At 43.0% G+C, this 24,294-nt stretch overlaps 6 protein-coding genes across 8 annotated transcripts; 3 read left to right on the forward strand and 3 right to left on the reverse strand.

Annotated features, from left to right (window-relative positions):
• The first annotated feature begins 5,272 nt into the window (after nucleotides 1–5,272).
• Nucleotides 5,273–6,347, forward strand: LOC120453453 (melanoma-associated antigen B16). Its single transcript, XM_039638168.2, has one exon. It carries the CDS (start codon nucleotides 5,410–5,412, stop codon nucleotides 6,109–6,111), a length of 702 nt encoding a protein of 233 aa, XP_039494102.1. The 5' UTR covers nucleotides 5,273–5,409; the 3' UTR covers nucleotides 6,112–6,347.
• A 117-nt stretch (nucleotides 6,348–6,464) lies between these two features.
• LOC120453451 (centromere protein J) lies at nucleotides 6,465–9,376 on the reverse strand. Its single transcript, XM_039638166.2, has 2 exons — nucleotides 7,460–9,376; nucleotides 6,465–7,399 (listed from the first exon to the last, which is right to left on the reverse strand). Exons 1-2 carry the CDS (start codon nucleotides 9,290–9,292, stop codon nucleotides 6,542–6,544), a joined length of 2,691 nt encoding a protein of 896 aa, XP_039494100.1. The 5' UTR covers nucleotides 9,293–9,376; the 3' UTR covers nucleotides 6,465–6,541.
• A 93-nt stretch (nucleotides 9,377–9,469) lies between these two features.
• Nucleotides 9,470–16,107, reverse strand: LOC120453452 (GPN-loop GTPase 3). The gene is made up of 3 exons (XM_039638167.1): nucleotides 15,952–16,107; nucleotides 15,233–15,891; nucleotides 9,470–9,650 (listed from the first exon to the last, which is right to left on the reverse strand). Exons 1-3 carry the CDS (start codon nucleotides 15,994–15,996, stop codon nucleotides 9,503–9,505), a joined length of 852 nt encoding a protein of 283 aa, XP_039494101.1. The 5' UTR covers nucleotides 15,997–16,107; the 3' UTR covers nucleotides 9,470–9,502.
• On the forward strand, nucleotides 9,748–15,034 carry LOC120453450 (glutathione S-transferase 1-1). Of its 3 annotated transcripts, XM_039638163.2 has the most exons (5): nucleotides 9,748–10,542; nucleotides 11,158–13,112; nucleotides 13,702–13,849; nucleotides 13,908–14,045; nucleotides 14,108–14,312. In XM_039638163.2, the coding sequence occupies exons 1-5, from the start codon at nucleotides 10,078–10,080 to the stop codon at nucleotides 14,174–14,176; spliced, it is 2,775 nt and encodes a 924-aa protein (XP_039494097.1). In that variant the 5' UTR covers nucleotides 9,748–10,077; the 3' UTR covers nucleotides 14,177–14,312. The 3 variants fall into 3 exon arrangements, with proteins under 3 accessions (XP_039494097.1, XP_039494096.1, XP_039494098.1); XM_039638162.2 differs by having other exon boundaries at nucleotides 9,750–10,542; nucleotides 13,908–15,034; XM_039638164.2 differs by lacking the exons at nucleotides 9,748–10,542; nucleotides 11,158–13,112 and adding an exon at nucleotides 13,429–13,586 and having other exon boundaries at nucleotides 13,908–15,034.
• On the forward strand, nucleotides 16,093–17,234 carry LOC120453454. The gene is made up of 3 exons (XM_039638169.2): nucleotides 16,093–16,191; nucleotides 16,430–16,636; nucleotides 16,705–17,234. The coding sequence occupies exons 2-3, from the start codon at nucleotides 16,616–16,618 to the stop codon at nucleotides 17,125–17,127; spliced, it is 444 nt and encodes a 147-aa protein (XP_039494103.1). The 5' UTR covers nucleotides 16,093–16,191; nucleotides 16,430–16,615; the 3' UTR covers nucleotides 17,128–17,234.
• A 1,571-nt stretch (nucleotides 17,235–18,805) lies between these two features.
• Nucleotides 18,806–23,581, reverse strand: LOC120454117 (pancreas transcription factor 1 subunit alpha). The gene is made up of 5 exons (XM_039639147.2): nucleotides 23,323–23,581; nucleotides 22,443–22,847; nucleotides 22,213–22,378; nucleotides 21,779–21,923; nucleotides 18,806–19,306 (listed from the first exon to the last, which is right to left on the reverse strand). Exons 2-5 carry the CDS (start codon nucleotides 22,631–22,633, stop codon nucleotides 19,047–19,049), a joined length of 762 nt encoding a protein of 253 aa, XP_039495081.1. The 5' UTR covers nucleotides 22,634–22,847; nucleotides 23,323–23,581; the 3' UTR covers nucleotides 18,806–19,046.
• Nucleotides 23,582–24,294: the final 713 nt, after the last annotated feature.

A 24,294-nucleotide genomic window follows, 5' to 3' on the forward strand; every position in this document is an offset into this window, starting at 1 on the left:
ACAATCACTTTACAAACTGTTTTCATTGCAGTTGGGGACTGCGACAAAAACAACGCACACACTGAGAGAAACAAAGCCCACACTCGGACACCACTTCCCCATTTTGGCAGCCTGCAACCAGTTGCATATGAAAGTAAAAGTAAAGCAAATCCACAGGCTCATGCGCATGTACATGCACATGCGGCGTATAATATATATGTATACGCAAACTGCATTTAAATGCAGACTCGCTGAGGCCGCAGAAGAGATACATATGGGAATATATATTTCATATGTTTTATATATACACAAAACAAACAAAAGGCGAGCCGGTGCGAAGACAGCCACACCGGTTGTGAATGCAGACACCGCTCAGACAACTATACCCATATTATGTATATGTGTTTAAGGCTGCATATAAGCCAATATATATGTATATGGCCACTAATGAAATGCGTTCAAAAAGGCCGCAGCGCCTGCCGAAACGATACCCAGATGCTGATAAATAACCAGAAAGCCAACCCAGGCTCAAGCTCAAAAATATCCGAAACTTCATTTCGAAGACATGACATCATATGTGTATGCTGCATATTCCTCTTGATCGAGATTTAAATTGACCAAACAGAATTTCTTTGAATTTTCGACTCGTGACTCAAATGGTTGCTTTGGGAATTCTTAGCGACAGTGAATTTGTTTCTTTGACCTTCGGTTGGCTACAGAGGTATTATGGACAAATTCCTTTATTGTTAAATACAAATTTATTGAAATTGGCAATAAAAAAAAGTATCTTATCTGTCGCACTTTTATTTACTTGTAAAAAGCATATTCTTTCGTTGAATTGAGGGGTTGACACCAAAATAAATAAAATCAAATTATATGAAGTGAAACATAAAAATTGAAAATTTTTTTATATTACCATAAGGTGAAATATTATACTATGTATTTAATGAATAAACTAAACTGCTTCAAAACTTTAAAAGAGTGAATTTCTCACAGGACTTTTGCCATTCTTTTTAGTGGAGGACTTCAAACGTTTGAAAGTCTGAATTAAAAAATAAATTAACATAAACCAAGTCTCACTGACTTGTCAATCAGCCCCATATGACCATGACCATGACTTCAGAGTGCAGATCTTCTCACGATCGTTCGACTTGGACAATCGCAGCTTTTCGGCGTAGCAAGCCATTAAATTGATGCATGTGTAACATGACACCAAGCTCAATAATAATTATTAAAAATTTCTGCCTTTCGGCAAATGGCTTGTGAAAGTTTTCGCAGGAGGCTGGCCACGATTTATGCAACAATTTATTGGATATTGTTGTTTCTGGCACTCTCTCATGCAAATTGCGCGGAGCTCAAGGCCTTTGCGACAAAGTCGTCGACTGCATACAAAATCCGAAAATGTGATTCACATTTCGGCTCATGTGATACGGTTGCAAAAAGCAGCTGGTCGACCTTTGCAAGGCGAAAACGTCACCAAGAGCGCGTGTTCGAGAAAAACCTAATATTAATTCAAGTCGGGCCCGGATACTGAGTGAACTATTCAGCATACGGCGGGCGTGGAGAATTACCCCAATCATTTTGGGAACCTGAAATGACTCATTAGATGGGCATTTTCAAGCGTCAGCCGAAACACCATTAATTTTGACCAACTTGTCAGCCTCAGACTTGAACTTCAACTTAACGTTTAATTGTTTACAAAACGGCATGACCATTTTAATATAATTAATAATTATTAAATGCTTATATAAGCGTTATGGGGATGTGGGTTTCATTTGTGGCTTATATGCTGGCCCACTTCAAAGTCATCGAATCACGGGCTATAAAATTAATAAGCACTTTAGAATGACCGACCGAACGAGAGATTGTGAATCTCGAGAGCAATAAAAACAAACGAAGGCGAAACCCAAACGCAGTAAAAAGATCAAGTTGAAGACCAAGAAATATGCAAAGAAATAAAAATACAATACACGAAAAAAAAATGGCCTTGCAAAATATTAAGCAGCGGATATTTTATTCAAATAAAACCATATGCATATTAGTAACTTAAATACGCGAATTTCAATTTCGCCCAAGTTCCTAATGCATTCGAAAAATCCACAGTCATTTAGCAATAAAATCCCGTATTTTCCCACTACGAATACGCGTAAAATGTAGATCCGCTTAGACCTCAGTTATTTTTATACGATTGGAATATACATGGGGTACTAGACCGCCGCAGTTCGATGTCGTCACACGGTGCGTATACGCGATTAGGCATGCACGAGTGAACTTGGCCCCCAAATGAAGTCGATTCACTGATCATTTGTCTGACTTTAATTGCGACGATTGTTGCAGCCATTTGGCAAACTAACTGATAACCGTTTAATTTGATTATCAGGGGCCGGCGTCTAGTTTGCATCGAAATTTATTAAGTGTAAAAGGTCGAATAGCAGCTTTATTTTGGGCCATGGCCTGGGTGTACCAATATGACCTCTTAATTAAGCAGCCTGCGACATCTGCCGAACAAGTTTGTTGTCCAAGTCTTTTGTTTTAGAACTGAACTTTAACTGAGAAGACCTAAACTGATCACAGCTACACTCTGTTATAGCCAAGTTTTTAATTGTTAGCCCCATTGACATTTAGCGGATAGCTGGTCGTTCTAAGAGAGACGCAAATCATATCTAATCGAAGTGCCGGTCTCGAGCCAAAACTGATCAAGCAGATCGACCACGAGCGGCAGCATGAAGAAGAATGCCAAACCGCTTCGCTGAAGGCAGTCCACTTTTAAGAACGGCACGCAACCAGACTGAGGCAACAACAGCCGGCTGTCGTTGCTATATTCTTGATTCCATTCCATTGCTACCGAAACGGGGTTATCAGCTCACCGAAAGAGGTTGTAAGAACAAACTTGTAGGGAAATAAATCATTCAATTCGCTGAAGAATAAATTAAATTATGAAAATGATAATAAGGAGTCCTAAGCCTACCAATTAGGAGATTGATTTTACAGCAACTATACAACTTTTCATCGTTTTCTTATCTAAAAATAACACCTTACGTGGGTGCAATATAGTACAACTTTAATAATATCAAGTTATAAAAAATATATTAATAAAAATAATATAATGATATTGAATGGCGAAAACGACACCACCAAAAGCGCGTGGCCCCTTATATTGAAGGTAATTTAAAACATGTAGAATATCAAGTTAAAGTAATAAATTTATAATAATTTCATTTATATTTAATGTGTGAGTTCTGCATTTTAGTTGTAATAATTTATTTTCATTTACAATACTTTTGCAATAATTAACTTGATAAATCTCAAAAAGCGATTCACTTAAAAACGATTAACTTCAATCATATAGAGCATTAAACTGTACACATTCCTCATTCCTGAATTGGCTTTCTTTTTTGTGCACACACACTTTTATACCCGTTACTTGTAGAGTAAAAGGGTATACTAGATTCGTTGAAAAGTATGTAACAGGCAGAAGGAAGCGTTTCCGACCATATAAAGTATTTATATTCTTGATCAGCATCAATAGCCATGTCCGTCCGTCTGTCCGTCCGTATGAACGTTGAGATCTCAGGATATATAAAAGCAAACAAAGTTTAGATTAGGCATGCAGACTCGAGACATAGCCGCAGCGCAAGGTGGTTGACCCATATGGCCACGCCAACTCTATCGCCCACAAACCGCCCAAAACTGCCACGCAGTTTTGAAAAATGTTTTAATATTTTTTTATTTTTTTGTTAGTCCTGTAAATTTTTATAGATTTGCAGAAAACCTGTTTGCCACGCCCACTCTAACGCCCACAAAGCGCAAAAAACTGTCAGTGATGACAGTTCGCACTTCCACTAGCTGAGTAACGGGTATCAGATAGTCGGGGAAATCGACTATAGCGTTCTCTCATTTTTTTCTTTTGTGATTCTGTTATTAATTTATTAATAGTTTTTGCCACCGCGGTGAGCCGCAAAACCCGTTGTCGTTACTCTATTGGCTGATCATGGGATTTTGTTTATCACGAAAATTCTAAATGGCATGCCCATGTCATTTGCTAATTTTTTATGGCCTCTAAAAGCCGGGCTGCAAAGCAAGTTCGCCGCTCACGTCGTCAACTAAGACCTTGACTTTCTTTTTAGTAAATAAGACATTTCTCTGACTCCGTCTGGCTACACAATTAGTCGGCCATAAACATGTTAGGGCTGTAGTTGACAAACTTCAACGTTACAATGCGCATTTTGAAAGCAAAACTGTTTGCCTGTGTGTAGAAAGTCTAAGTCTTCGCGTTGACAGTACTTTTTGTTGACTCACTCAATCGCGTTTTCTGCGAGTTTGCTTATCTGGAGTCATTTCACTAGCTGGCATGCAAATTTCGGGGCTATTACAGCCATAACAGAATAGATTGCAGAGCCCGGCGGATATCCATTTCAGGCGGGCACAAAGGCTGTCTTAATAATCTGAACTCCAATATTCAGCTTTTGTTGAAACCGGAACAATGGCGAATCAATTAAAGCTAGCCAACAGACGAGCCAACTTTTGTCTGAGTTCCGCCTGTGCATTTATCACTTATGGATTGCGCACTTTGCACAGACGCAGGTAACTAGTTTTCACCGCAGCCACCGCCACCTAAAACACACATTTCAAGGCAATAAAATATGTTTGGCCATGTAATTCTGCAGTGTCTGGAAGTGCACTCCGGTGCGTGTGTCTGCGCCAACTGCATTTCCATTTCGTTTAGCTTGACTCGGTCTCTGTTTATTTTGAGTCTCCGTGGGGAATGTTGACCGTGCATGTCAATCGCGTTTAGTTTTGAAAGTTGTTTGCTTCCTGCTTCTGCACGTCGCGTCGGTTTGGCCATATTAATTAAAAACACATCACCTCTTGAGGCAGTTATAACATTTGTTATGTAGAGTGAGTTTCCTTTAGATGCTCGATAAATCGAATATTTATTTAGCAAACGATTTGGTGCAGCGCAAAAATCATACTGAGAGCAAAATGTAATAGATGAATAGGGTGGCGGCAAAAGGAAATCAATCAATACAAACCCACAAAAGTAGCTACTTCAGCCGCTCTTGCCCCAGTTTGTGCGTTTAAGCGACACCAATAAGTGGCCAATTGCACTTGAAAGTGTATATTACAGGCACTCAAGTGGAAAATGATACGAGAGCAAAGGATTGAAAAGAGACAACAATAAGGGTTTACAGATTGTAGTGTCGAAATATAAATTTCGAATAAATTTAACTTACGCGCCCATTTGGTATTTTAATACTGAAAACAAGTACGTCGTTCGATATCTCTTTTTGAAATTTAATCTGGCAACGCCAAGCTTGTACACTTTTAAATGTGCCGAAAAACATATGTTCAATGCATTCTTTGTAAGCGGCATTTTAAATCACCAAACAAATTTAAGAAGCTAGGAGCTGTTTATCAGTTTAACCGGAAATGGCCAGCACTTCCCGCGCAGCTAGGAGCCAGAATGCCAACCTCTCGCAGGCAACTCAACAACCCGTTCGAGAGGTCGACGCCAAGGTTCGCGCCATTCTAAACTACATCCTTGATCATACGGCCCAGAAGATTCCCATAAAGGACAAGGATTTGCTGGCGGCGGCTGGTAACAAGAACGAACTGAAGGAACGCCTGCCGCTGGTCACTGAACTGCTGTCCCAAAGATTCGGTATATTGCTAACCCCACTGGATGCGACCTCCAAGACGTTTATCTGCACTGCGGAGGAGCCGGTGGCCTCCATCCATGAGCTAACCTCGGCTCAACGCCCACAGTTTACGCTGCTGTGCATTATTCTCATGTACATCTTCCTGCGCGGCAACCGCATCGAGGACTCCAAACTATACGGTATACTAGAGTTGCTCAACATCCATCCAGACGAGGAACATGGCTACTTTGGCGCCAGTGTGCGCAAGCAGATCGAGGAGACGTTTGTGAAGCAGCAATATTTGAAGCGAGAACGCTCCCAGCTAAGCGCTTACGACGATCCCAAGACATTCTTCCTTTGGGGACCACGTGCCAAGGCGGAGTTTACATTCGAGCAAATCGTGCAATTTGCCTCCAGGCTGCTCAATCAGCATCCCAAGATCTTCGAGCATCACCTCTCCATGGCCCAAGAAGGGTTAAACGCGGAGCAGTAGAATGCACAGCCCCGTTTAAAAAAGTTTGTAGTTTTAGTTCAACTTTCAAGTTTCTACTTCTAAATAAGTTTGTTTCTATATAAAGTTTCAGAATTTTATTTAACAAATTGAAAACGAATTAATATATGTATGTATGTATTATTTGTATACTACCTAGTGGATTTTGCGATTCACGATAAAACATAAAATATAGGATATAAAAAAAAATATAAGATATTTTAAAATATTTTCTGCAACAATACCAAGTTTTGTAGCTTGTATATGACTAAGGTGTGTCATTAAACATACTGTGTATCAGATCCCTTAGATAGAGCCAATTCCCCCTTTATCACCAACAAAAGAAAATTATGATCTACTTGATCTTATAAATACAGCACGGCTTTTCTATTTATTTAAATCTAAACTTAACAACAGATGCAGAGACCCGCCTCTAATACTTTGCATAGTCTGTGTCCATTATGAGCTTGCCATCCTTGTCCTTTAAACGAACGCGGCCGTTGGAATAGCGCGTCTCTTGGCTGCCATCTGGATACACCAGCTTAACAGTGCCGTCCGGATACTCCCTTCGCTTGTTTAGTTTGGTATGAATCTCTTTTTGACCATTGGGCAGATTGAGAATCTTGTCTCCATTCCGGAGCTGCACTAGGTGGGTTCCATCCGCATAACGCCACTCCTCTAGTTTCTCTGTATCGCTGGGATCCACAATCTTAATGCTGTTGTTGGGAAAGTGGATCTCGACAGTGCCATCTCTGCGGCGATGTTCAGTCTGCCCATTGGGAAACTCGAGGATTTCTAAACCATCTAGGTAAGAGGTGTGCCAAGTGTTGGTCTCAGCGTAGTAATACTTTACTGTGCCTTTCCTGATGTCAGTTTCCTTGATATCCTTATTGAAATAAAGCATGCGAACGTTCATGCCATCGGAGCTTATCTTTTTTAGATTTCCGTTTGAGTACCAAATGTCCTTGCTGCCATCCGCATTCATAATCTCTCTCTTAAAGTCTCTGCTGGAGTTTCCAGCCGGTGGGGTATCAGCTTTTGGAGCGATCACGGGCGTCTGAACTTCCTCCGATTCTCCAGAGCTACTAGAGGCGTAGGTCTCATCCAGAGCCTCTGGTTTTTTTTTATTCCTGCCTAATGAGCGACTCCGACTTCTCACTTGGGAACTGCCGCTACTCTGACGACGGTTGTGCGGCTCTCGCTGCTTGGCAGGCTTACCAGCATTGCCATCCAGAGACTGAGTTCGTCGACCGTTCTCATCGAGGATTTGTGACGTCGTAGCGGAAGGCAACTAAAAGAAGACCTTGCTTACATTAAGATATACACACAAGAAGCCCAAGAATATACATACCACTTTGGGAGCAAGCCGAGCTATGTTTCGATTGATTTCCTGCAGCATCTTGCTGTTGTTTTCACGACCAATCTTGACCAGCTCGTGCTCTAGGCGCTTGTTTTCCTTGCTCAGCAGCTCGATCTCGTCACGGTAGTTCCGCTGCTCCTTCTCACTGGCCCGCAGTTGAGCGCGAAGTCGCGCCTGTGCTGAGACGTGCGCCTGCTCCTTTTGTTTGAGGTGAAGCTGCAGTGCCTCCACCTCTTGCTTCAAGGCGGCTATCTCCTTCTTTTCCTTGCTGCTTGCATTGCTCTTCTGTAGTCGCATCTGCTGCTCGAACTTGCGGCGGTCCTCATCGATCTTCATACGCTCGTCGTGCAGATAAATTTCGGCTTGGATCTTTTCGTCATGAACGCGTTCCATTGCCTCCATATGATCCTGTATGCACTTGGCCTTCTCCAATTCGTGCTGCTGCCTGAGGCGGAGGAGTTGGGCATTCTGTTCCTTGAAGGCGGCTATTTCTGTCTCAAGCTCTTCAAGGCGAGTGCGAACGAGATTGGCCTTCTCCTGAAGATTTTTGGTTATGGGTTCCTCTGACTGCTGGCTGGGACTTGACTTTTTCTTCTGCTCCAAAGCCTGGAAGAGAGCCGACTTAAACTGTTCAAAGAGCTGAATATTGGAACCGTCGTTAAGGCTGGTTCCATCGGAGTACTCGTTGGTGTCATTGGAGTCGGAGAAGCGCACTCGCACTTGGGTATTCCCCACCTGAATAGGTGTCATTGTGAGGGTCTGGTCGCTGGACTGTTCGATGTCCTCCTCTTCTTCCTCCTGTACCAGCACCTGGTCCATCTGCGGTTGCAATCGCATCTGACGCACCTGCTGTGTGACTACAATGTGATCGGAGTCATCGGCTATTAGGCATCGCTGATCTTTGCGAGCCATAAAAGTTCGAATGCAGCTTGAGTTCATATCAATGTTTCCCTCAGTGGCCTTCTGTTCGAGCAGCTCGAATATGCTTACATTGCTGTCATCTTCCACTCGGATTTGGGCAGAACGTCTTTGGATTTGCGTTGGTTTTATACTCTGTGTGTCCAGCACCTTGGCCCAGCAAACTCCCTTCATCGGACTAGCTTCCGAGGAGGCTTCATCATCTGCTTGATGATGTCCGGCTTTGCTCTTCTGCTCTACAAAACGAACTTTGGGCGAGATGGTCGAGGCAGTAATGGAGGACGCAGTGGAAGACTTTAGATCTGGAGTGGAGCTGCATGCGTTCTTGGAGATTAGCATTTGCTGAAAGCGCCGCTCGTTGAGATCGAGTTGTGCTGGTGGTTTGGGAGCTGATGCAGGAGCAGGATCGGGAGGTGACTTGCGCTTCTTGAGAATACCCTTCTTCATTTGAGGCGTGCGAAACTGTGGGTGGGCATTAGCGAACTTGTATCGCGGCAGGTTTTCCAGCCGCAGATGGTCGGGATTGATCTTGAACCTCTGCTTCAGACCTTCGCCGCGACGAAGATAAGGTCGTTTGGGCTTGGCTGGCTGGGGAGCAGTCATTGGAATCTCCGGCTCCTGCTCGTCCGGCTCCGCTGCGAGTCGCGGCATTTGTATAGAGTGATCCTCGTCCCACTGTGACTCCTCCAGCACACTGTTTTCCCGACTTTCGGCCTCCTGGTGAAGTAGTCCCAGCATTTTGTACATATTGCGCTGCTCCAAACCAAGCATAACGCGCTGATTGGACTGACGCTCTTGCAGCAGTCGCTTCTGCTCGTCCTGCCAACGACTAAGCGCCGCCAGACGGTGCGCAATGGCCTCCTGGCTAAGAGGCATTCCAACAGGACTTCCGCCAGCCTCCTGCATGCTTATTTATTCGCTCTTCGAGTCGCAGTTTTGTTTAGACGCCGTACGCGTAGGGGAATTTAAAATTATGGCAGCAGTTGTCCAACACTGCTCTGGTGGCAACTCTGTTACCAGGGATGGTGATAATTATGTGGTTTGCTTAGATTTAAGTTTTAAATAAAAATACAATATTGAACATTTTGTTAAGCAATAATATAAATTGATTCTATATTAATCCCGTTCCGCTTCCTCCGGTTCATCAAAGTCCTTAACGTTTACGTCTGCATCCTCGCCGTACTGCAAAATATTATCAATTTGCAACAGAAGATCGCCCACGCTCTCCTCGTCCTGGGAATCCAACGGGAAAAATCTCACCAAGCTGTAAATAAATAATAAACATCAAGAATTACAATTTTTGAACATTACAAAAGTAACTGATTTTGACAAGTGGCAACCCCAACGCCACCGCATAGCTCGCAACCCTCGTATCCCACACAATAGCATTTTTCGACGCGTCGCAAAAGAAAATGTGCTTGTGTAATTAAAATCGAATGAAAAACCCAAAAATAAACCCTATTTAGTGCATCAAACTGCCATAGTTCAGTGCGGGTGCGGTAAATGGTCGGCATTTGCAAAAAGGCGCGCCAAAAGTGAGCTCACGAAATACCACCAAAAATCCCAACCAACAAATCCCAGGCAGTCAGCCACTAAAAAAATCGCCTAATTTACGATACAAAACACTTTTCGGGGGCAAATCGAAAAACGCTGAATTCCGGGCTCGGGCGAAACAGCGAAGCAATTCAAAAATGGAGACGCCTGTCGAGGAGCACGGCATGGACCTGACCAAGGTGTCCGTGGTGCGCTCCGCCAAGGGGGTGGATATGCTCTGCGTGGACGACTATCTGTACCACTTCGATCGCATCGGGCGGAACAACACCTACCGATGGCTGTGCAACAGGCGCAAGGACAAGTCCACTCCCTGCAAGTCCCGCATCTGTACCTTGCTGCCCGATCCGCTGGACAAGACGCGCCACGTCGTCGTGGACGTCGTTCTGGCCCACATCCATCCGCGCTGCAGCGATCACGAGGTCAACAAGGTAGCCCAGCGCAAGCGGCTGTCCGTGATGATGATGAACGACGCCTACAGCACGACCCAGCCAAAGAGAGCACGCCAGTACGAGCGCGCCAACGCCGGCATGAATCCGCCGGAGTTCATCTACGGAAGCATCGACACTTCCGCCGTAGAGGCCTCATTCCAGTTGGACTTTGAGGTACGGCCGCAGCCCAACTGTACTTGACTCATGCCCCTGAAACCCCGAGCCCTGTATTCGGAAATAATATCCAACTATTTATGTAGAATGTAGCTGCGTTTCGTTTTTAGAAACAGCCTCGATATTAATATTAACTAATACTGCGATATATACTAATATTAACTATACTTCACTTCATTTCATAGCCGAACTATCAATTTGCTCACTTTAGTAATGGAAAGTTCTTTCCCGCCAATTTGGTCATTGTTTTCGTTTTCCTATTTGCAAACCAAACAGCAATACCGTTAAAAGGACAATAAATACCAAAGCTTAATCATTTAAGATTTAAAAAATACTATAAATCTCCACATCGAAAACAAATGTTAGGGATTTTTAAAAAAGTAGCCCCATCATTTTAATAACATGCACCTTGCTGAAGAGTGAAAAGGTATTATGAGTGCGCTAGAACTAACAAATATTATTGAACGTTTTAATATTACAGTGTGTATATAAAAATACACATATTTTAAATAGGGCTCCCATCAAGTAAAATTTGAAGAAAAATTTAATAATAATCTTTAGTCCTGAAACAATTTTAAGCCACACAAATGACTAACACAATCTGTTATCTGGCAGGACAAGGACCGTGTGTACATGCTACGGCGCCGCGATGGGCGCGTGATGGTTTGCATCGACGGGCATCTGTACTACCTGGCCGGGAAGTCCTTCAAAGGCGACATATTTCGATGGACCTGTGTGCGCAAGCGTGACATTGAGTGCACGGCCAGGATCTGCACGGAAGCGACCTTGGCGGGAGCACATCGACTGCATGCCGTTGACACGGATGCACACATTCATCCGCACTATTCGGCAACCAAGCTGATGCACATGTTTTCCAAGCACCAAATCGTTTTGGTGGAGGACGAAAATACCTCGGATGTGTTGGCAGAGTGCCCTAATCTCGAGTATTTTGATCCGGAAAACACCTTTGACATAACTCAGCGGTGCGATGACTTGGAATCCATAATAATCGAGGAGTGCGAGGATAACTACGATGTATACGTAAGGACGGACGAAAGCCAAGGTGGAGAGATTCAAGGCAACGAAGAAGTCGAGAGTCAGGAGGGGGACGACGAGTCTTCTCTGGTGGACCCGAAAATGGATCACAGCTCCAAGTGGCCAGCGGCATTCGACGTGATTGCCAACTATCTGCCACCGCCGGGCCACAATCCTCTCACGGAAACGGACTTGACCAAGTTCACATTTCTTCCTTCGGCAAAGGGTCGTAAGGTGCTGTGCTTGAGTCAGCATTTGTACCACTTCGACTCCCAAAGCAGGTCCAACGGCCACATGTTCTTCACTTGCATAAACCGACGCGACAAGGCCAACACTTGTCACGTCCGCATTACCCTAGACCCGGTTGAAAACGGACCAGTGGTACTACGAATCAATGGGGAGCACACGCACAATCCAGATATAAAAGAAATTGCTCGCCGGCTTAAGCAGCAGGCCAAGCTGGATCAGGACAATTCCCACAAGCTGTCCAAGAGCGAGCACGGTGAAGAAATTAGTTTCGAGAGCGACGAGGGGTCGGCCAGCCAGGGAGGAGATACCTTCGAGCCTGAACACAGCGTCGATGAAAGCTACGAACACATTGACACGAGCAATGTGGTAATGAAGAAGGTGATTAGCATCGATGGTGCCATCAAAATGGAACCAGAATCGAAAGCGAACATGATAGTACAGTACCTAAAGGACGGAGCGGACAACATCAGCGCCAAGATCGAGATACTGCCCGACGCACTAGATGAACTTGACCCACAATCACACGCTGCTTATGCATCTACGCCTTTGCCGAAAGTTCGACAGCCGGAGATCACAAATATTCGAAGGCGACGCGATGTAGCAGAGCCGACAAAAGGCGCGCAACCGGATATGGACCTCTCCAAGATTTGTACCCTGAGATCTGCTAAGGGGCACGAACTTTTGTGTGTCGATGGCTATATATACCATGCCAAGAATCGTGGCGTCATCTCACGCAATTATTGGGTGTGCATCAAAAGCCGCGATCCGGACATCAATTGTAAGAGCCGCATCTCGACGGCCACCCAAAAGGATGGCTCTATTCGTGTGCTCCGAGTTTACAACAGTCACAGCCATCCATTCAGCGAGGACGATATCAAGCGGAGACTATACAACGAGATCAACAAAAAGAATAACAAGAATCTAAAGTTTCGGCCGCTGCACTTTATCGGCAAATCGTTGGATCAGATTCAGCAGGAGTATGGTGATTTAGCCATCGAGCGACTCAATGTGTCTAACATAAGCAGCGACATCGTGGTACACAAGAAGCCTCGAGTTACGAGCAGTAATAATAGCAGATCCGCTTCTTTATCTGTGTCCAATAAGGTGGATTCTCATCATGAGGAAGAGGATGTTGTTATTGAGGAGGAAGAGTACCAGGAGCAGGAGGAAGGTGTCGAAATGTCTATGGACGGCGATCATCAATACATGGAGGTGGACAACACAGATGGCATCATTGAGGTTGTGGAGGAAGTAGCTGATGAAATGGAAAGCTACGGCTCTATTGTGTATGTATTCTCACCAGTAAACGAGATTTCTAATTCACAAATATAAATAAAAAATATTAAACCCATACATTAAAAAAAAAATACATAAATACAAATAAGAATTTTAATTAACATCCGCAAACTCGATTCACAACTGCTAGTAAATCTGTAGATATTGTCAAAAAATCTGTTGGTACCACTTGCTGACTTCCAAAGGTCAACAAAGTAGGTAGGGTATTTGGGAACCTATGTCAGCATACTGTCTCTCAAACATAAAACTAGTTTGAACTGTCATTGAAATGAACACCTGCAATATCTGGCGAGTTGATACAGCACATCAGTAGAGTTTGAAAGCTGACCCAGCGTACAACGTTAATTGCTGGTTTATTATTCAGTATTTTAAATATTTCTTAAAAAGCCCAGAAAACTTTTGAGAGAATTTTTCTAAAACACACACACTGACTATAGTTTCAGCAAAAATCAAGCCAAAAATAGGTACATACATATAAATTAAATAGACACTGTAGGCAAATTGCTTTCACTTTTAAGCTACAAGCAAACCGGTCGAACAAGAGACAAATACAAAACTAACGCTCGCTGATACCCACAGACCCATATACACTATGAAACTCTACGCCGTATCTGATGGACCGCCTTCCCTGGCCGTTCGCATGACCCTGAAGGCCTTGGATATACAATATCAACTCATCAATGTGGACTTTTGCGCCTTGGAACATCGCTCTGAGGATTACTCTAAGGTATGTGTATATGGAGCCCTAAAGACCTTGAAGCTATTCAATTTTCAAATCATTGCAGATGAATCCGCAAAAGGAGATACCCGTGCTGGACGACGATGGTTTCTATCTGTCGGAGAGCATTGCTATTATGCAATACCTCTGCGACAAGTACGCGCCGGATTCAACGCTGTATCCGCAGGACGTCAATGTGAGAGCGGTAATAAATCAGCGGCTATGCTTTAACATGGGATTCTACTACGCCCCCATATCCGCCCACAGCATGGCGCCCATTTTCTTCGACTACAAACGTACGCCCATGTCGCTGAAGAAGGTGCAGAACGCACTTGAGGTGTTCGAAACCTATTTGGAGCGACTGGGCACTAAATACGCGGCAGGCGACAACATAACCATTGCAGACTTTGCTCTCGTTTCGGCCACGCTCTGCTTGGAGGCAATTAATTTTGACTTACAGCAGTATCCGTTAGTGCACAAGTGGTTCGAAACCTTCAAGGAGGAATACCCGCAGCTGTGGGAGATCGCCAACAGCGGCATGCAGGAAATAAGCGCGTTTGAGCAGAATCCACCGGACCTGTCAAACATGGAACACCCATTCCATCCGACGCGCAAGGCAAAAGCCTGAAGTAGTAGATTTAAGAATCTTCCAGCATGGAAAGTGAAAACGTTCTCCTTTTAATTCTTGTGAAATATTTGATACACTATATATAAAAATATGAATATATAATGCATATATTACTTATAGCTTGTTTTGCTCTTACATTGACCTGAACAAAAATTAGACTAAAAGTGAAAGAAAATGTTACCCAGAAATGTAAGAAGATTTAATTATAGAATGAAATGCGTCCCAAAAATGTAACATAAAACGGTTGGAGCTGATATTCGAAATGGAGTTGCACGCCCTGAGGTCAAGCTTGAATTTATCTTAACCGAATACATGTTTCCATTACTTTTGTCTTATAGGATGAACTTATGATTTCCTGCTAACAGTAGAAAGTATTTTTTTGGCAAACCTCCCTTTAAATCAGTTTATATTATGAAGACTACTCAACCTATGCGTATCACTTAAAATAAAACGTAAGGCTAAAACCTGAAATGTTTTTCATGTAATATAATTGTTTTGAAAAAAATCGAAACCCTACCGTTAATAAAAACTTGATGGTTGTAAGAGTTCTAAATCGAAAATATTAACCATTAAGTAGTAGACTCTTTTGTGTATTTTCTGTTCCTCTTCGTTTTTTTTTTCCATTAGCGTACTAACGATGGGGTATCCTAAAAGTCTTTCCTCAAGTATTAAATTGCCTTCTATATAATGAGTAATTTTATTTCAACATTTGTCCCAATCAATAAGAAATATTTCAGATTCAGTAATTTCAGTAACAAGCTCACCTGAAATCCTCAATCAGCGAGCCTATAGCCTCCGTAAGCTTTGCATATTTCTCGCCAAAGCCAGTCCCAATGGTAAGTTCCCCCATCAGACTGTGGGCATCCGGTTCCAAATACATATCCAGCTGCTTCCGGGCATCGCTGCTCAGCAGATCCACTTTGGTCAGCACGTTGATGTGCGGCTGCTCCATGTTGGCCATAACACTGAGTGCGGCCATGGTGCCGGAAATGAACTTGGCCCCGTCCACCATGAACTGCGAGTCCAAGCAGAAGACGACGCACGTGCGGAAGTTCCAGGACTCGAGCAGTTGCACCAGCTGCCTGCCCATCTTCAGGTGCGTGAACAGTTCGATCTGGCCAGGCATATCGAACAGGATGTAGTCATCATCAGGCTCGCCCACCATCAGCTCGTTCTCGCCGCCGCAGAGCTGTTCCTTCAGCCATTCCTGGTTCTCGATCAAGAACTCCAGGCAGAAGATGAGGCCGCCGTTCGGTCCGTAGTGCAGGTCCTCGTCCTCCATGGCATCGTCCAGGTGGATAAGTTCGCGAATATCGGTCAGCGGGTTGTAAGTAAAGTGCTCTGCCGCCGGATCGAGGTTCACCACCTGGATATTTCGCTTGGAGTCCATCGCATATTGCTGCATTAAGCTGCAGTACGTCGACTGGGAAGTATTGTGTTAGATTAATGATATCAACACCGGGTGCCGTTTTTGAGGACATACCTTGCCACTGCCTGCAGGACCCACTATTATTTGGGCGAACCGCATGATAATGACTCGTATTAAGTTATTTTCAGGCCGTCATAAAACGCACGGTTTTACCTTAATTAAACACAACAAAACAAATTCTAATGCGAAGCAAAGCGTGCGCCAGCGGCAGTGCTGTACAACGCAAATTTTCTGCAAGTCGGTTGGCAGCCCCTCATTTTGCCCGCCGAAATTCAAAAATTCATTCATCATTCAGTAAGTGACAACATGACAAAACTTTATTAAGCTAAGCTTAATACAATAAAATCATAGTAAAGAGAAAAAACAATGAGGGAATCGAATTACAGCATGCTCAAGTATATTTCAAAGCACTTATTTATTTAGATTTCTTCTCCTTAAAAACGCTGAAACAAATATTTGTATATTAGTGCTGAAAATTAAATATTTATATAACTTTTTTAAAATAATAATCTCAACATTTTCTAATTCTAAGACAGATGATCAAGTGTTTCGTGGAATGGTACCATTTGATGATTCAATTTTAAAATGTTTATGAGTTATGAGTTATAAGAGATAAAGGTCCAAAAATTAGTAAGCAGCAACCGAGAGTATAAAAGGCGCTGCCCATACATTTCCACTGCTCTCATTTTAAAACTATTTCTGTTGAAATACACGAGATATGGCAACCAGCTCGGAAAAGGTTCGCAAACAAATTATTAAGCATTTACTAAACCATATTAAACAAATACAACTTTAACAAAACTATAGCAAAGTTTTGGAGATCTAATAGAGAGCATGGAATTGGTCGAGGCGGAAAGGATATACGCGCTCTCGAACAGTGTCGGAAAGATCCTGGATGACTCGGAGGCTCGAAAAATCCTAAGACACTTCATGGGAAGCGAAAAACGGTCAGTGCAGTGTGTGGACATTTATGAGAAGTGCGCGGAGTTCCTTGAGAAGCACCCAAATTACGAGTCCTGCGAGTGTGAAATCCTGGCCCGACTGGGACTACCCTCCCATCTGAAGCAGCGTCTATTTTATCGAATAAACAGAGGTGATGCCATTTCAATCAGCCTGTGCCTTAAAAACATCCAGGCAGAATGTCTCAGTGAGGTAGCCGAGTGTTTTCGCGACTTCAAAGACTCTATCACAACAGTACGAATGAATCTTAAACTTAAGACACTAGGATAAACAAAAGAAACAAATATATAAAGCGATAAGAAGATGTATGAGACACATACTCTTTTAAACTTTTGCTTTTAATTTTTCAAAACTCATATATAAATAATGTTGATAAAAGCGCACATACATATGTATGTATGTATATTTCTGACGTTATAGACCATTGACGTCTTCCAATTCTAACTTAATAATAAAAACAAACAGTTTTGCAATTATTTCAATTTAAATCTATTTAAATCCTTAATTCAAAAAAGAGTAGTAAGTTTTATAATTTTCGGGGGTTATGTGGGGGTGTTCAAAATGATTTGGAAAAATTTTTTAAAGTTTGGGCGTGGCAGCTTAGTATCAGGAAAGACATTAGATTATTCTAATTTATTTGGCATCAACCTCTTAGGATATTCATATGTACTTTTGACGATCGGAACGCCATCCTATACCTATTACATATTCGTCAACCAGCCCAGTACTCCTATATACGGGTAAGTATGGTGATTCATGATATTTTGGTTTGATCTTCAATTTCTCAAGTATACAACTTATTGAGACAATTCCTGGAATTATCGACTCAAACGTAACAAAATTGTTAGATTCAGGTTGTAAGGACTTGTAAATCTTTCACACTTTTTTATATTTGTTTTTAAAACCAAACAAAAATTTAAGCAATGTGTTTTTATTGTTTACTGTAAAGTCATAATCAAATACCTTATCTATAAAGCCCGATTCAGCAATAATTGTCACAATTGTTCTGGACACTCACCCTTAGCTGGCAACTGATCAGATTTTGATAACCCCGCACAGCTGTCGCCACCGCCGACGGTTAATTAAATCTTTGACCACAGCAACCCAAACGAAAGGCACACATTTACATACGATCGAATTGATATATCAACTTGGATTGGCTCCCAATCGCAATCCCAGTCGGTTCAATCACGTCATCACAGAAACACCCCTGCCACTAGCTAATCCTAATTGCAGATAAACATCTCCATTGCTCAGCCAAACGGACAACATCTGTCCGTCTCGAAGGTTGACAGTCGTAATGATGTTTTAAATGGCACGCTCACACCGCCAACTAAACGCTTAAAAATAATAATTTCCCATTTTTTAACGGAATTCCGTTCGGCGTGTGGGCATGCATGTCAAAAGACCGGAAATAATTTTCTAGTTGCAATGCCCTCTAAGCTGCAGGGTACACTTGACAAAATGATGAAACTATTAATCAAAAATAGGCTAAAAACTCAAAGTAGATAGTTTAGAAATAAAAATGATAGACGCCTTGAGTCTTCTTTTTTGTATGCAATTAACAATATAAATACAAAACAAGTCATTCTTATATAGCAATTTATCAAAGAATACAATTAAATTTGTATGGACGTTAATAAAAATTTGTATAAAGAACGCATTTTGCTTTAATTTAACATACGTTGGCATCTTTTGTTGAAAAATAAAAATAATAATACTTTGTGCGGAGTGTACAATTTTTACCCACCCCCACGGGTGGAAATAAACTGCACTTGTACTTTATGATATCTGTCTGTTCGGCGGTTGTCCCTCTTTTTTAACGATATCGAGAATCGCGGGGTGCAGAGGCCACGAGGACAACCAGGGCCAGGTGTTCGATACACACTCGTGCTGATAACTATATAATTTATCCTCAAATTGTTCCCTTTGCCCTGGGCGCTTGAACTGCAATTAGATGTTGTTGGGTAGATTTGTGTGAAATGTTTATTCGATTTAAACTAAACCACTATGTATAACATTTAGATATTAGCGAACTTAGAGCAATTAAATACCACAGAACATGTTTTCTTCATATAATTATTAAGTTGGTTAATATGTGTTTGATGCCAGGACTAGCAAGGCTTGACTAGTACGATTTCCAATGAATCTCATTCTCTCTGACACTTTTCAGGACTTGTTCCTGATGCTCACATTCCACTGCCGCTGCTGAAAATACTGGCCGCTGCTCCAGGATCCGACATATCCGCACCACTTCCGCTGAAGTCGTCGCTGCTCTGGTTGCTGTTTTGGTTTTGATTTTGATTCGAGTTGCTGTTGTTGTACAGCGGCAGGGGCTGCGAGTGGGGACCCCGTGGGTCCTCCGGTGTCCAGGTCCTGGCGTAGAGCTTACTGCCCGGATATCGGTCCCCCTTGCGGTACCAGGACAACGAGTGCGCCACACCGCCAGCTGCAAGTGATAGGTAAATGGTAAAGTGGTACATATGGTTAGCAAACATTGCGCTTTATCGTATACTTGAATTTATAAAAAAGCTTAGAACACAAATGAACAGCTCACAACCCCAGTCTCGGTATTTATTAAATGTTTCCAGCTCCACAGTGGCCTTTTTCTTATTCTTAATAGGCACGCTAGTGACCTAAACATGTCATACGATTATGAAGACTCCAAGTAAATTATTTAACGTCAATTGCTACTCCAAATATATTAGCACACTATCTTTTTAGAAGTTAGTTTAATTATGCGTCATTATGCGTCCGTACAACACTTGACTATTCAAAGCCTTTAAATAAACTCTTAAGATCGATTTTCTTCGACATAACGTTTTCAACTCATTGCGATTGTTAATATTAATAATCACGGGTCCTTAAACTATACCCATTCAAAGTCAAGCGCCGCCCAAACAATTACAACTGTTGCCAAAAACTGAGCAAATGCCATTAGCGACCACATTACGGGTCCATCATCGAAGCAGGGCAAGCAAATGTACGGAAAGGGTTGATACCCGGGGTTGCCCGGCTTGTTGTTGCAGCTGCCACCCCGCTGCGCCCCGCCATTTGCCTTGGACAAATAAACTCACGGCCGGAATCCTTATCCGCCACCCTCCCCCTGCTCCTCCTGCTCCTGCGACCACATCCAATCAGAACCAACATACCACCCAGTCGGGCAATTTGTAGCCCTCGCAGATCTCGAGTGTCTCATGCGGGTGCTGCTCAAATATGCAAACCCCGACCACTTCCGGCGCAGTTTCCGCATCTTTGCAAGTTGGTGTGAACATATGCCAGGCGCGTGCCAACAATCCCCAGCTCCTGGATCTTCCTGCCAGCCATTTAAGTGGGCGTTTCGTGGAGATGGCGCCTCCCCACGCCAAACTTTGTTGGATTTTTGTTGTGTTTTTCTGCAACATTTTTAATGCCCGTTAAGCATGAAAACGCTTTCGCCATCAGCGTGGCCATCTCCCCGCTCCCCACTCCGCACTCCCCGTTCCCCCTGACCTGGTCGCCCTCCATTTGGCCTTTACGGGGGACGCCGACAGCGCCATCTGCCGGAGTGTAACGAATTTCCCACGCTATGATTATGTCGATTGGGCATTGTTGTTCCTGTTATTGTTACTATTCGGTTCGGATCGGATCGGCTGGCCTCGGCCCACCCCCGCTTGGATTCCCCTTGTCGGGGTTGCGAAGATGGAATCGGGCAAGGTGTATGCCATGGTGTGGCATGGTGACGTGTGGAGTGCATGCGGCTCTTTTATCAGGTAGACACAAATTACAAATGGGAGCTTGCATGTTCCTTTTTTGCTGGATCAAATCGAAAACAAGTGATAAATGCCAGTAAGGGGAGGCCAGAAATAACCAAAATCTGGATGGTTATTAAAAGAGCAATCAGGTAGCAGTGAGAATTGTACATATAATACGGTTACCTACTAAAACTAACAATTTTTGAGGGAGTTGAATCAACTTAGAAGGAACATACAGGCCCTGTTTTGCCTATAGACAATAGGAAGTGCTTTGTCTGATATTCAATTCTTGGGGAATAGTATCATGTTCCATTCTTAAGTCCCATAATTTGGAATACAGCTACCAAAAACACTTTATCCTATTGTAATTAACCTATATATATTTTTAACATAATTCATTCGTAAAATGAATTTCCACAGCAGTAAATTGTAATACAAATCACCTCACTCTTATCATTCTAAAACCAGTTCCAACTCAACTTTAACCAGTTCAAATTCGTGTTGTGACACGGATGAAAAAAAAAATTGTAAAAAAAATATCACATTTTTTAAGGGCTATACATAACACTCAATAAGTAACGTCACCCCTTCCGCATCCCAAAACCCCAAATCGACACCCTTTTGGCTTTCCAAGTGGACCAACTATTAGCTATGCAGATGCTTTCCAAGGATCGCGAAGCCCAGAAACTCGGCGCTGCCTGCAGTGTCATACATTTTGAATAGGAAAATTATTAACCAAAAAACCATGACCAAAGCAACTTTTATGAGCCGGCTCATGGGAAACCCCTAATCCAGGCCATTGTAACCAGGGTGCCAGACCACATCCACATCCACATCCGTATCCGCACTCTCACATCCTCGATGATCGATGCGACGGCAATGAGCAAAACAATTTCCTTGACTGGCAGTCACGCAAAGCCCGCAATGCGAACCCAGAACGCCGCGCGAAAAGTGTGAAAATTCTAATTAGTTACACTTAGGCAGACACGGCAGACCCCGAATCGATGATAGGATGCAGCTCAGCATCCCCTGTGCAGGACGGGGTTCAGAGCGAATCCCATCCATTCCACCGATAACCTTTGAATGAGCCAGTGCCCCGGATGAATTATGTTATTAGATGTGTACCAGGCCCGCTGACCATCCGCCCACCTAAATGCTGCATGGCATTTGATTGATTGACAACTCACTGCGATCCTTGAGGATAATTTTCTTGGGCGGCTCCTTCTGGTAGTTACGCTGCAGACTTAAGCCCGGCTCGTTCCCGTTCTTATCCTTCTTGACCATCTCGCTGAGGAAGGTTATGTAGCTTATGGCCAGCTTGAGTGTGTCGACCTGGGGAGAACCGGAATTTAAATGGTTGCGTTAAAGAGATTTCATTATTAGTTATTAGATTATGAATAAAATAACGGAATGATATCATTCAATACACTTAAGTTATAATAACTTGACTACTTTCTATCAAATTTAACTTGCAAGGACGTTGTTGTCACCGATGAATACTGAGAATACTATGAAACATATTTCATTTAATTTTAATTGGCTATCAAACTGAAAACCCTTTGCGAAGTTCCACATCAGGGATATACGACTTAAGAATGATAGGTTATCTTTTTCACATTACCTTGCTCAGTCGCTTCTCGTAGGGCAACGTGGGAATGTGGGTGCGCAGACCCTCGAACGCCTCGTTGATGCTCTGCATCCTGCGGCGCTCGCGGAGATTGGCCGCCTGTCGTTGCTGGGCCATTTGGGAGGCGCACTTTAAGCGCCGGGGCTTGTGGCTTCTCCGGCTGAATGGGGAGAAGCTGGAGTGGATTAGTTGGGCTCCAGGACGCAAACGAACGTCACACTTACGTCTTCTCGGTGTTCTCCTGGTCGCTGTTGAACCCACTGCTATAGGCATCGTCCTCGTCATCGCTTTCCGAGCTGTGCTCGTCCCCGAAAAAGTAGTCGGAGCTGGAGGTAGAGGCGTTGGTGGCCTGTGATCCCTCAAAGAAATGGCGCGCCATCGTGGCTTCCAAGTCGAAATTGTCCATGGAAAACATGGTCGGGAAAGCAGAGAGCTCGTAGTTGATAAATCTGTTGCGCTTCTGTTTGTCTGCCTAATTGCCAGCTAAGTGCATAACGGTAAAGCTAACACTTCCGATCCGCAGATTGGCGACGCGTGACCAGCACGTGTCACAAGGTTCGAGATCCTGGAGGGGGGACAGCGAGCTGGACAAGTGAAACGCGTGTTGTTGGTCCTTGACTTTTGCCTCCCTGTGAAAGAGTATTTAATATTTCGGGGTGATACCGATAATAAATATGTTCAACACATTTCGATTAGATAAGATAGGATTTACGGGCTAATAGATATAAAGTATATCATTTACATGGATGTGAATGTAATTTACAATCGACTTGTAAACAGAATAAAAGAAGATACGATATGAATAACGTGTTTCATTATAGGATTAAAGGCTCCTATATGGTTTAATAAGTCTGTTGAAAAAAAGCATTTATATAAAGTACAAAATCATAAAACGAATTAATTGTTAAAGTTTGTCTCAATTGAGTTTTGACAAAAACTTAAAAATAATTCGATTCTTTTATTTAGGGTTTTATGAATAATATATTTTTACTATTTATGCTATTATTTATTATATTTATATTTTTGCATTTATTACCACGCAAACGATTATTTTCTATTTAAAATTCTAATGTTTTTAATGACTGTTCTTATTGCTTAACTTACCCAAACACTCAGGAGTTTGCAATAATCCTCTGACTAGACTTAGATACAATAACACCGATAACTTTTGAACTTCTACAAAATAGTTCACTGCAGTACTCTTTCGAATTGCACATCATCTAAGCAGTAAACATTTCCACATTCACATTCCACATCCAATTAATAGAGTAATTTCCCAGTGGCCAACACCCAAGTAATCCTTACAGATGCAACGGCACCGCGCACTCTGACATCGAAACGCGAACCGTGATGCGAACTCTCTGACTGCCGGGAAGCGAATGCCTGGAACTTCCACAGGACCTGTCTGATAAGAATAGTGCGCCGAGGGGTGGAAGTGTGCTATCCTGCAATGGCGGCGCCACATCAAAAGGTACAGCCAAAGGGGCGGCGCCGAAGTTTCCGAGCTTCCACCAATCAGAGCTCGGCCAGCTGAAAGTTTTTGCCAAGCAGGGTTGCATTTCAGGGTGTGATAAGCTTATTAAGTTTGCCCAGAGGTGGGGGGTTGGGTAGAGATTTTGATTTTCAGGCCGTGCTCTATACCACTTTCACATGGTGAGCGCATTCAATTGTTTTTTGATTCGAGCGCTCGTTTATCTGTTTAAGCGGAATTATTGCCCAAGTGCTTGACAATGGAAGGTGTCGATGTTTGATGTTGGATGTAGACAAGTGTTTCGCCAGGAGGAGGAGGGGGGCTGCACCAAGGGGGTTGAGCTGGCAGCTGCACAAGTTCCGCAGTGATGTTTGGAAATAATGATTACGCTTGTGCTGTTCCATGGCCATGGCCTGGATTACTTGGTACCACTCCTAAGTCTAATTAATGATTTGTTGCAACCAAGAGGAGCTCAGCAAATATGGTAAAAAGTACACAGAATAGCTTGCCTACCAAAAAACTGCCGACGGAATTTGTCAACCAGCATAATATTTTAGCATAGCAGAGCCAAAATTCAAACATTTGCACTGTCTAGGATTTTCTTT

Source organism: Drosophila santomea, chromosome 3R (assembly GCF_016746245.2).
Source record: "Drosophila santomea strain STO CAGO 1482 chromosome 3R, Prin_Dsan_1.1, whole genome shotgun sequence".
Taxonomy (NCBI): Eukaryota; Metazoa; Arthropoda; class Insecta; order Diptera; family Drosophilidae; genus Drosophila; species Drosophila santomea.